We start from the raw sequence: 13,004 nt of genomic DNA on the forward strand, positions 1-13,004 counted from the left end.
TTAGAAAGCTAGAGTACTTGAAATATAACATGTATGCCTGCATACTTTGTAAAATCAACAAGACTTCAATTTGAGGTGGTACTCTGTAGTTACTTACATTTGTTCAAAGCATCTGATAAATTTAGGAAGTTTTATATGCTAAAAACACCTCGGCATTCGAGTTGGTTGCGAGAATTTAGCTGCCCTACAACAAAAGTTCACCGACTGTTTGTGCATGTAATTCACCTTTGTGTTGGCCCTCTGCACAGTGATGGATTTCACTCAGAAGAATAGGTCCTGGCTCATTGCTTTAAATTATTTTTTCCTCTCGTTCTCTCTAGGAAAGTTCACATAACAAAGACCACCTTAGAGTGCCTAAACGGTGACTATGAGGTAGAACCAGGGTATGGCCATGAAAGGAACAGTTTCTTGAAGAAGCATAATATTGAAACATTTTTTATTGTGCCATCCCATCGGAGGAAGGTAAGCTTCAGTAATTCTAGCTTGTTCCATGGTGTAATTTCATAGTTTATCAACTATATTGTGAAACCACCCTTAAAACAGAGGCAATATCTGTATATATTAACTATTGAGAGAGACAAGGTAGGTGAGGTAATACCTTTTATCGGACCAACTTCAGTTGCTGGAAGAGACAAGCTTGTGAGATTCACAGAGCAATTCTTCAGCTCTGTGAAGCCCAAAACTTGTCGCTTCCACCAACAGAAGTTGGTCTAATAAAAAGTATTACCTCCCTTACCTTGTCTCTTTCCTATCCTGGGACCAACACAGCTACAACAACCCTGCAAGCAGTGTCTTAATTATTAACAGCTCTTCAAACCATCCGTGAAAATAGGTTCTTTTATTTTGAAGGGAGGGGGACATCATACATGATTAGTTCTGAAAATTGATCATTCTCTGAAAAATAATCTACTTTTAAGTATGAACTGTCAGAAAAGCAGATGGTTCATTCAAACCCTGAAACTGTACTGTCAAATAGTACATAATAAAATATCACCCCAGTGACTGAAGTTCATTCTTCTCTCCCTCTTTTCTTTTATATATGCATTTCTGAACATCAAACCTTCCATCTTTGTACTCGTTGGTTGGTTGGGTTTTTTTGGTTATTCTCCCCTCTCTCATGTCCACATTTGGACATGTTTACATTCCCAATCATGCTCCCCTAACCCTTCCTACAATAATGTGTGATACTAGTGGCCCATTTACTAGGCCTGAAGGAGTCCTCAGGGGATAGAAGCAGCAAAAATAGTGATTACAGTCATGTCTTGCCTGCAGCAGAAAAGTAAGTGAAATAAACTCACCCATAATTGACCTAACATACTATGGGGGTTTGAAAAAGTTGCCATGTGAGCTCTACAGCACACACCTAGTTATCTAGGTCAGGGGAAGAAGCTAGAGTTAGCCGGCCTGGTTTTGTGTCCATATACCATTGCATCATGTTTGCTAATCATTCAAACACCTTAGAACAAATCTTATAAGAGTAGCACAGCAAATACTCAATACTCTGCCCAGTGTGTTCATTCACCTCCTCCTGATGAGCTGAGCTGCTCCTGAGGCCTCAGATTTGTTGCCTCTGTTCATTCGTCCACCTCAGCCACAGTCTCCACATGCCCTCAGTATCCCCCCTCCAATCCACGGCCTTCCCAAAGCTCTGCTCCCCTTATCCCTGTTCCCCTCCTCTGCCCCCTGCAGAACCTGTGCTTTCCTGACCCTTCCTCCACCCCACCCCATAGAAGGCCAACCCTGAATGTTAGGGGGTAAGGATAAGGTGGGGAGGAAATTAACACCCTAGGGAAGGCATGATAGCAGGAGCCTTCACTTCACATCTCTGGTGTTGCTTAGAATTGAGCTGATTCTGATGGAGACACTGATGTAATCTAGTTCCCTCTCTCTGCCAGGTCTTTGAAGATAAAGAAAGTGGAGGCCCAGTGGTGTGATGAGAAATTCATCAGCCATGGGTCCTAATTCTGGTTCAGAGGTGCAGGGTGTGATTGGTAAAGCCTCCCTGCGCCTCCAGGACTTTAGCAAATTGATGTAATACATGCATGTCTTGTGGCACCAGCCTGGCAGCTGGACCTCATAATCTATCGGCCCAATCTACTATGTGACTTCAAAGAGGCCTTTCCACTTAGCCAATAGTTTGGATTCAGTTGAGGGCGGCAGGATTAGGACCTGGTCTCCTGGTTCAGAGCTCGGCAGCCTGGCTCCCTTGTTACACTGTTGTGCCTGAATCTGCTGCACCTGCCTCAGATTTTCTCTGGCAAAGGTCCCTAGCATCTGAAGCCTCTTCTGCAGCTATATCACATGATGGACAACCCCCACTAACCTGTGTCTCTTGCCCTACCCAGCCCTCTTTCAGAAGGTTGAGAATACCACAGGGTGATCTCCCATATGAGTTTGAAGGGGGAGAACCCCTTTGATACTTGAGGTATCTCCCATATGGCAAACAACAAGGCTGGGAGTAGCGTATCCGAACGTTGCCAATCCTATTCCACAAATTTGCGTAGCATGCTCTCTAAGGTGTTGTTAAAACATTCTACCAATCTGTCTGTCTGGGGATGGTATAGGGAAGTTCTGTAGGGAGGGCTCATGTATCTAAGAGATGGCAGAGGTCGGCCATCAATCGGAAAGTCACGTTCGTCCCCTGATCTTTTAAGATTTCGTGGGGTATCCTTACCCGTGCAAAGACCTTGATGAGCTCAGCGGCTATCTTAGGGGGCACAGCAGTCCATATAATGGGACTGCTTCTGGGTAGCATGTCACATAATCCACTATCATGAGGATATACCGGTGGCCAGAGGAACTCTTGTCTAGTGGGCCTACCAAGTCAAGTCCTATTCACTCAAAGGGGATCCTAACCACAGGAAGGGGATGAGGGGCCCTTTCAGCACTCCTTTCGGGTCCATGCATTGGCACTCTGAACATGAGGCACAATAATTCTTCACCTCCTGGCGGATATCTGTCCAGAAGAATCGCCGTGCCACCTGTTGGAGGGTCTTTTCTCTTCCAAGGTGCCCTGCCCAGAGCACTGAATAGGCGAGGTGTAAAAGACCCTGGTGCAACCTCCAAGGGACCAGCAGCTGGCGAAGCACTTCTCTAGTATGTGGCTCTTCCACCAGGCAATAGAGGTGGTCATGCCATATTTCGAAGCATGGGCCTTGGGGTTTTTGGGGAGCACCCCTCCCCTCTTGATTTATAGCGGTAGCCTGCTCCCAGGGGTGACTAAGCGTAGGGTCCTCTCAGATAAAGTCACCATCTTATTCAAGCTCTGTTCATGCAATATTGACGGAGGAGTCTGTTCATGTAGGTGGGGGCACTGAGATCATGGCACATTTGGAGGGCCCTTCCCCTGGGTTGGCATCCCGATCCCTCACAAGTATCCCCTTTTTTGTCAGCCCTTCGCCTTCTGCTGTTGGACGGTACTGAGAGGGCTCTTGCAGTACTAGGAACCACAGCCAGTCCCACCCCAGAATCACTGGATAGGCCAGCCTGGGAATCAAGCCTGACTGAGAGGGCCGCCCTTTGGTGGTATATCTTCAGCATCACCCGGGCAGCAGGATACAAATGTAGGTCTCCATGGACACATTGGATGTGGATGGGGGTCCTGTCTGGCACCAGATCATCTTGGATGAGAGTTTGGCTACAGCCAGAGTCAATCAGTGCTGTTGCAGGAACCCCTTCTATGAGCACCGGGATCTGGAGCTTCTCTGGGCCCCTCTTCCGAGCCCGGGGGCTGGCTACCCAGACCTGCCCATAATTGCAGTCCATATATAAATTGAGATATACCTATCTCCTAGAACTGGAAGGGACCTTGAAAGGTCATAGAGTCCAGCCCCCTGCCTTCACTAGCAGGACCAAGTACTGATTTTTGCCCAAGATCCCTAAGTGGCCCCCTCAAGGATTGAACTCACAACCCTGGGTTTAGCAGGCCAGTGCTCAAACCACTGAGCTATCTCTCCCTCCATCATGTTGGAAATGCCCCTCTTGACCACATTCATAACAACGGTCTCGGTCCCTCTGGGTGGCGAGTCCATTCTAAGCGGATTGGCTCCGACTAGTGGGCTTTCATCCCACTGTGTAAGGCCTCAGGTAGCAGTCGGCTTCAGACTCATGTCAGTGTTCCTGGTCGGGGCTCTCGACAGGAGTTGCAGTTCTCCCAGTGGGACCAGGTGGGGTTTTCCCCGGCTGGCCGGCCTTTCCCCCCTGGGTTCCTCCATCTTATGGGGCTGGGGTTCCGTAATTTTGGCCACCAAGTAATCTTCCATCAGTCCAACCGCTTCCGTAAGCGTTGCAGGGCAGTCTGTATGCACCCACTCCTTCCCCCTGGTCTGGAGGATTTGGTTGAACTGTTCCAAAATTACCGCTTCTGCCAGTTTAGCACCAGACCACTTGTCGGGCTTTAGTCATCACCAAGTGTAGTCCCGGAGAATTGAGCCACCGGTCGTGGCCTAGCCCCTGCAGGGTACCATTTCTGATTAAAGCACTGGCGGTATGTCTCGGGGCTGATATCGGTCTGGTCTACTGCGGACACATTCACTTTTTCATAGTCCACGGCGTCCTGGTGGTCAAGGATGCGATAGGCCACCTGGGCTGGCTCTGTTAAGTAATGGGCTAGAAAGGTGTCCCACTTTCCCTGATAGGCTTGTCCAACAAGTGGCGGCGTTTTCCTGTTGGATTTGCTGCTGGATGCTGCAACATCTCCTGTTGGTGGCTAGTAACCTGTTGCAACACTTGTGCATATTGCTGCTACTGTTGTTGTGCTACCTGTTTTTGCTGGTTTTCTAGGAGCCATTTCAAGACCTTGTCCAATTCCATGCTGGCGTCTACTAATTTCAGGTAGCTAGAATGCTAGGGAGGTCAAACGAAGAACCCGTACCTCCCTCGGATCTACTATTTTAGGCCTCTCCTCAGGCCTGGGGTGTTGCCCACATTCTCTACCATGTGTGACATGGTTGGGTGGACCCCGTTTACGCGGAGTGAGTGTGCCTCATCTCCCTCAGGGTGTAGGGGCAGGGTATGCGTAACCTGCCTCTATGTCTCCGTAGTCAGAGTCAATATACTCGCCTCTGTTAGCAGGGCAATGAGGCCTAGTGGCCAAAGTCAATGTATTCGCCTGCCTCCATGGGGCAGTAAGGCCTAGTGAGCAAAGTCAATGGATTTGCCCCAGTCCGCAGGGCACCAAGGCCTGGGGACCAACGTCATTGCATCTGCCCCTGTTAGCAGGGCAGTGTTGCACAGTGGCCAGAGTCAATAGGTTTGCCCCTCTAATCGGGCAGTAGGGGCTAGTGGTCACAGACAATTGATTCATCTCTGTTCGCAGGGCAGTAAGGCCTAGAGGCCAAGTGGCCTCAATCAGGGAAGGGGGCTGCCATGCCCAGAAAGGGGGATGGTGGCAGCCCAAGTAGGGGGCCTGGGCCTTCCCTCTCCACTGTACTCCAGCCCAAAGCCCTGGTAGTGGCAGGAGCGCATGCCACTGAGTCAGTGGGGGTGGTCCGACCTAAACATGCTGACTCAATATTCCAGTTCACTAACTGGTCCACTATCTGATTCCCCTGGGCTGCTTCCTACTGTGGTTCCTGCTACTGCAGTCTTGGTGTCTCGGCTGTCTCTGGGTTCCCTGGTCTGCACTGTCCGCGGCAACTCTGGACTCTGTGGGTCCTCTGTGGGTAGCCTGATGTCTGCCTGCATTGTGGCATCTCCAGCTCCCATGGCCTTGGACTTCGGCTGATCCTTGGCTGGAGCCAGTGTCATGCACCCTTCCTCTCTGGCAGTCAGCCTCAACTGAGCTGAGCTGCTCCCTTTTATACCGGGGCATTTGGAGCATGCTCAGTAGAGTTGAGGGGATGTGGCTTCCTCAGCCCACAATTTAGGCTTAACCCTTCCCTGTTCAGTTCGGGGCGAGCGTGCCCCATCACACCATGTCAGACAACTTAGGACACAGACCTCCGTACACCTGACCCTCCTAGTCTATCCTAACAAGTTTTTCTTAGGCACTGGATGTTTATATGTGTAACCTAGAGTTATAAGAGCACATATGAAAAAATAAACCAGAGATGTGGAAGAGAAATAAGTCCCCACAATTCAGGGCATTAGCCACCCTCTTAGTAATGGGGGTTTGGAGGAAGCTTTCCTTCAGGGCTGGTTATCCCAGATGGTGGTTGTAGGGGTTATGCACATTCTCTGAAGCATATTGGACACTGTTGAAGAGAGATTACTGAATTAGATGAGGTACTGGTCTGATCCAATATAGCAATTCCTATGTTCCTGTTTCCTAAGAGGCCTTTTCTGTAAAGGTTGTTGGTCCAATATAAACTTGCTGTGAAGTTTGTGCCCCTTTACACCAAGGGGCTGGATCTTGTTCCCATAGCTAGAGAGAGTTCTACTTTTGGCTTCCATGAAAGCAGGATTAGGCCCTAAATTAAACAATGTAAACACACAGGAAGAGGCAGGAGGAGGAATTATTTAGGCTAAAAATACTGCTTCTTGGGTATAGATTTTTTCCTCCATTATTTTAATATAACTTCTAGTGCATTATATCTCTAATTTATTATATTGATGGTGGTGGTTTGGAAGCGGAAAGGCTTAACTAAAAGAAGTGATCTTTTGGGAGGCACTTAAAGGAGAAGAGCAAGCTAACTTGATGCACAGAGACAAATGGAAAAAGGAGGGAGGAGTTGGCAAAGCAAAATTTATGAGTTGAAACCATTTTAAATATTATGGTAACCAGGTCAACATGCATTTTAATTGCAAGGATGAAGGGCTAATAATAAGTGAGCACACGGTTCTTTATATTTGCAAGGGGTGTGTTGAATAGCGAGAAGCTAATGATTAGCTTGTCATCAGCTGCAAAAAGCAAATGGCACCTTCCCTATTATTGTGTCACTGATTGATTTATGGAAGTGCCAGATGTTGCTGTACAACTTAGCTAATAACATTAGCTCTCTGGTATGCATCAATGGAGTGTCTGTGAAACTGGCAGAAAAACACTTCATGAATTTTACTGGTATCGACTGATTTCTCCACTGGGCTCACAGATCAATCAATGTGTCACTTTGCAGTTCATCGCAGCATATCAAACCTTTCCATAGTCATTGTATACTTGCATACTGATCACTGGACCATAAAACATTGACTAAAAATGTTTTATATTATCTTTACATTCAACACAAAGCACATAGTATCCCCACCCCTCTTGAATCAACCACTAAATCTCTAGAGACAGATAAATGGAAGACTGTCCCTGAAGCTTGGACAAAATCTGATACAGTTAGCTGAATTCAGATGTCCACTGGTTTAATATTGTATTCCTTCCTCCTGAGCCTCCATAGCTGAAACATGGTCACATTTTTTATTCTTTATGCATCATCTCTGACATTAATATGAACTGACTTTAGCAGGTACGATGCCAACAGGAATGAAAATCAATGTTATCAGCAACAGATGGCCAAGAATCTGTTCAATTTGAAAGGTAAATAGGAGCAGTTTGGAATATTTTGTTTTAATTAAGAGAAAGATATATTCCCCACTTCCTTCAAAATCTGGTCTGTCAAAATGATCTATCGTCATGATGATTTTGTAAGCCAAGAACAAGAATAATAACACACGAAAGCCCTTTCATGTACCAGTTGCACTTTAAATGAGAACAGATTATAAAATATTCACAACTTTTTAATCTTTTATTTGAGGCCCATTAACATCCAACTCTAGAGGTCTGGTGTGATCATTGACTTAAAATGCACATTTGCAAGTGGAGAGGGACTTATTGGAAGCAGCCACTGAGTCATTTTTTATTTTATGTTTTGCTTCGTTACAATTATTATTTCCCTGGAAGCGTGAGATTACATTATAGGGTTTGGTTAATTATAGTTGTTGTTTTTAATCAGCAAGCATTATAGCCAACACTTTCAAACTTAGTAACCTAACATTAGGCTCCTAAACCCACCTAAATAATTCATCTGATTTTCAATGGTGCTGAACGCAGATCTTTGCCACTGAAGTCAAATTAAAATTTTGGCTTAACTATTGAGCTTTCAACTTGAGACACATGGGGACACCCCAGTTATAAAGATGTTTTTGGCCTTCTGAGGTACTGCTGATGTTACTGTACTTCAGCTCCCTGTAGAAAATTCCAGGCCAGTTCCTAGCTGCAGTGGAGCTCCCTGCAGGAGCTCAGTATGTCTGCCCAGCCCCAGCTAAATCTCTGGATCTGATAATTACCCTCATAACTTTCCTGGCTTATACTCTTCCAACTCTAATGTTATTCTGCATTCAAAATTAAATTTTAGTGTGTGACTAACTTCCTTTGTTTCACCGGACTTCATTCTCTGATTCACTGGTCCTCATAATCACCACAGCCAGTTAGTCAAGGCATCATTGCTTCATTTGTACAGCTGAAATATGGATTCCATCTGGCTCCCAGCTGTATAGTTGGCACATATGCATCTATGAGGTTTGGTCTTTGTCTTTGGTAATATCCAGACAGTTATGGTCTTAGGTATACTTCCTTTGTAACCATTGTGTTAGTTCTTTTCATGCCTCTTAAGAAGCCTCATTAACTCACATGCTAAGAAAACAACAAAACACATTTAATGATGTAATGTGTCCAGATAGTTTACCAGATGGCTAAACAGTGGCCAACTCTGGACTTACCTGGTGGGGAGAAACATACAAAAAGTTATCCAAGGAAGTCTCAACTTCTGTGGTCACCTGGATAGTACATGCCATCGGTGTCACTCTTTGACTTGTTAAGCTCTCCTGCTTGATTCAGTACTATCTGGGAAAGACAGATAACCCCGAAAAACAGAAGAGGCAAAATGATTCTGTGGGACACCAGTAAAAAAAAAACCTGAGGGAGTTATACCCATGGAAGTGATACTAAAATTATAATGGTCATACTTAAATACAAATCTACATTTATAAATAGTTTATAAAGGGTTAATGCATCATGGATGTTTTAATTAATAGTTATTAAATTGTAATGAATTGCTAGAGTCCAACGGGTGAATGGCTTCCTTACAGCTGTCTGCAACACCTTCTACTAATGTGCTTATGGATTATTAACAAACAATTTGAATTGCCTTTGATTATTTGCTTTTCTTTATTTGTGGTGTGTGACTGGTCACCTAAATCAGGTGGTACTTTTTTCTGCTCTCTGATAGGATAACATTAACGTTCATCCATAACACATGCTACTCGTTTCTGTAACATGCTTACAACATCTACTAATCATTTAAAATATTCTATTAATATGAAGTGTGGCTGAAATTAGTACAGGGAAATAGTAAAAACTGTATATTCACAAGACAGTTAAGCGCACTTTTAATTGTAGATACATGCACAGCTTACTAGGCCCTGTCTAAAAGGGAATTACAATGGAGACCCTGATTCTGCGAAGGGATCTGTGCAGAAGAGCCCTTGTTCTTGTGGAAAGTCCATTCGTTTCTGTAGGACTGTGCACAGATATAAGGGCCTACTCATGCAAATGAGTATCCCAGGTCCTTCAGTACTCAGGCCTGGTATTGTGACAGTTCTACATGCTCGTAACTGATGTGTCAGGTGATTCTTCCTGCTGCCTTTCCGGTCAGTGACCAGTTCCTGTTTTGTTCCTCCCTTTTGTTGTTATTTTGGGGCAGCATGGATCTCATCATCACAGGGAGCATGGGTTTTGGCTTGCTTGTGAGTGAATATTGCTTAGCTTATACTTGTACATTTCACTAGGCCTGCTTAATCTATATTTGCATTTAACAAGTCTCAGTCCCCTTTATGTTAGGCTGGCTAACTGCCTTTCTTCAAATTCTGAAGATCCATTATCTTCCTGGTTGATCTGCAGTCCATTCTCTGATTAGGCTCTCTCATCACTCAGCTGGCTTATACTCAACTTACCCTACTGTAAAAAGATCTCCTTCCTTTTACTTTCTGTGACTAGTCAGATTCCTTCATAGGGCTACTCTCTCGGTCTCGTCTTTCCCTTATTTTTCCCATTTTCTCTGTGAAAGGTCTAGCATTTTTCCCTCCTTCCTCGCCATATGAATATGGAACTCTCAGGAAATCTCAGCAAAACCTCCCTACAACTCCCTCTAAAAGCCTAGTCATATCTAATTAGTTGTGGTCACTCAGTGGGACTGTGACCAATCAGAAATTCCCAGGTGAACAGGTGTAGGATCTATCCTAGTCCCTCATTAATCTCTCTGGTATCCAGCGGGTGGGATTCCTGACAGAAGAAAGTGAGAGCTAGATGGACTTCTGCATCTCGGTTACTAATCTGGTCTACTCTGGTGAAGGAAGTCTTTTACAAAACACTTTCTACTGCAGAGAACTACAATTCCCATTTTCTCTAATCTAGGTGCTATTCCAGCCAAACCCTGCTATCAATGACATATCTACAAATGAGAGGAAATCAATAATTGTTTGTTTTAGGAGAGACCTGTTCAAAACACTTAAGTGCAGGATTCCTCTCCATATGAGACACTTTGGGATCATCTTTTGGAATATGTAGCACTAAATGCTAAAAATTTACCAGTTGGCTTGAGTGTTGGAGAGATCCAGAGCAATTATCTACAGTACATCTCTGAGGAAAACTTACTATAAACCACAATTACATTTGATAGCTCAAAAGGTAATCAATTAATTTCTTTGACTCATGATGTAATAGGCAGAAATTCAGTAACCTGGGTTTCATTTTAAATTGTGTGACAGCAGCTGCAGGAGAAGTGTTGATGGCTGTCACATCACTGTCATACACTGTTGTTTCATCTAACATAAACAGATGTGATTTTAAACTTCCTGCAGTCGCAATCCTGTCACTGAGTGAATGGCTGTAAAGTAAACAGGTTGTATAGAATTCTGATGCTTCAGAAGGAGATCAGAACACTATTTTTGACACCGTGCAATATCCTCAGCTGGCGTAAATCAGAGTGACTTCACTGGAGCTTTGCTAGTTTACATCAGCTGAGGATCTGTCCCTGTATGTTGTACTAAGCCCTATGCCTTCCCACCACTAAACAATGAATGTTGTTTAATGTATCTTATCTGTAACTGATTTGATGGTTTTGTTCAGCTTGGAATGAGCAGGAGCGGATTTACCATGAAACAAATCATGCAGTGGCATGAGGCCCCCAAAATGCAGGACAAATACCTGACAACCTGTCCCCGAGTCCCGGCCGACAGCGCAGCAGGGCTCAGGCAGGCAAGCTGCCTGCATGCTGTGGCCAGTGGCCCCACACCGCTCCCAGGAGGCAGACGGCTGTTGGCACATCTCTACGCGCCCCTGACGGGGTGGGAGGTGGCTCCGTGCGCTGCCCCCACCCTGGGCAGTGCACGGAGACCCGCTGCCCCCCTCCACCGAAGGCGTGCACAGAGACATGCCAGCAGCAGGGCTAAGGCACCTCCCTGCCCACTCTGCCTGCCTCCCTCCACGCCGCTTTGCTCCCGGAAGCAGACGGCATGTCCCTGCGGCCCTTTGGGATGGTGGGGTGTCTGCACGCTGTCCCCACCCTGAGTGCCAACTCTGCATCTCCCATTGGCCAAGAACTGCGGCCAATGGGAGCTGCGGGGGTGACACCTGCGAGCAGCAGTGCCTGGAAACCTTGGCTCCCCCCACTTAGGAGCTGTTGCTGGAAGGGTGTGTGTGCCAGTCGCTTTGGGAGCCATGCCACCTGAGTTAAGAGCCTCCCTCCTGCACCCCAACCCCCTGCTGCAGCCCAGAGCCTGAACCCTGCACTCAAACTTCCTCCCAGAGCCCACACCCCCTCCTGCACCCCAAACCCCTGCCCCAATCAAGGAACCTCACTTTATTTTCATTTACTTCCCATTACTTATAATATAGGAGCAGGGTGAAGGAAAAAAGAATGAAAAATGTGGTGGGGAGATAAGAGAGAATGTTCTTTTTCTTGGCTGGGTCCTGAGTGGGGGCCCTGGAAAATGAAGCTGTGCACAGGGACCCACTAACTCTAAAGCCGCCACTGGGAATGAGCGTAGAACAAATGTTGCATATAGCATAGAACAAACAGCACAGAGCAGACTTCAGATTCTAGCAGCATTCAGTATATTTCCCCCTGTTATGTGAAGAACACAAACATTTTTTATATTTTATTGAAATGTTCTGTTTAGGCCATTGTGAGATTTATCTTCACATAAAAATCCTTTTGACTTCAATGGGAGTGACACACACAAACATTACAGGATTGGGCTCTAAGAAATTAGGAAGGCTGAAGAGGAAATCAACGTGATATTATGCGGCTTATTTTGTGATGTGCAAACAATATGAAATAAGTTTAGCATTTGTTTTTTCAATCAACATTCAGAAAGAAAATGAAATACTCGTGGGGAAGCTGGAAGTCTGGGAAGTACTCATGCAAATGTATGTTTGTGCAAAAGTTCATGCCAGAATTGATTATGGTAACCATCTTAAACATCTCCTGTTCAGAACACTGTCATCCTATCAGAGAGCAGAAATACAAACACCTGGTGACCTGGATGACCAGACACACACTACTAATGAAGAATAGTAAATATTTGAAGATATAATCAAATAGTTTGGACTAGCTGATAGGCTGATATATGTTTGCATAAAGCATTCATCAAACAATTTTGAATGAATAGCATATTTGTAAAAAACAAAGCCTGTCTGTAGATAACTCACAAAAAGTAAAACTGGGCTATGTCCATTCACTTAGTCACTACAAGCAGTTCACCAACTCATGCAAAAGGAAAAGCATGTTCTGTATTAGCACTTTTCCACAAAGCCCCAAATAAACATTTTACGATAGGCCGCATAACATGAATTGTGGAATATGGTACATTAATGCCAACACACACTCTAAATTCAGTAATACACGAAAAACTACAGAGCCCATTTATCTTGATGGGATCGTGTCCCTAACCTATGTTTGCCAACAGTTGGGAATGGGCAACAAGGGATGGATCACTTGACGATTACCTGTTCTGGTCATTCCCTCTGAAGCACCTGGCAGTGGCCACTGTCAAAAGACAGGATATTGGGCTAGATG

At 45.2% G+C, this 13,004-nt stretch overlaps 1 protein-coding gene across 1 annotated transcript in view; it reads left to right on the forward strand.

Moving 5' to 3' along the window:
* ADCY1 (adenylate cyclase 1) overlaps positions 1 to 13,004 on the forward strand; it is a 285,584-nt gene that overhangs the window by 217,360 nt on the left and 55,220 nt on the right. The window contains exon 10 of the mRNA XM_039525110.1: positions 321 to 462. Within this exon, the coding sequence (XP_039381044.1) occupies positions 321 to 462 (142 nt within the window). The remainder of the gene's footprint in view (positions 1 to 320; positions 463 to 13,004) is intronic.

Source organism: Mauremys reevesii, linkage group 2 (genome assembly GCF_016161935.1).
Source record: "Mauremys reevesii isolate NIE-2019 linkage group 2, ASM1616193v1, whole genome shotgun sequence".
Lineage (NCBI taxonomy): Eukaryota > Metazoa > Chordata > Testudines > Geoemydidae > Mauremys > Mauremys reevesii.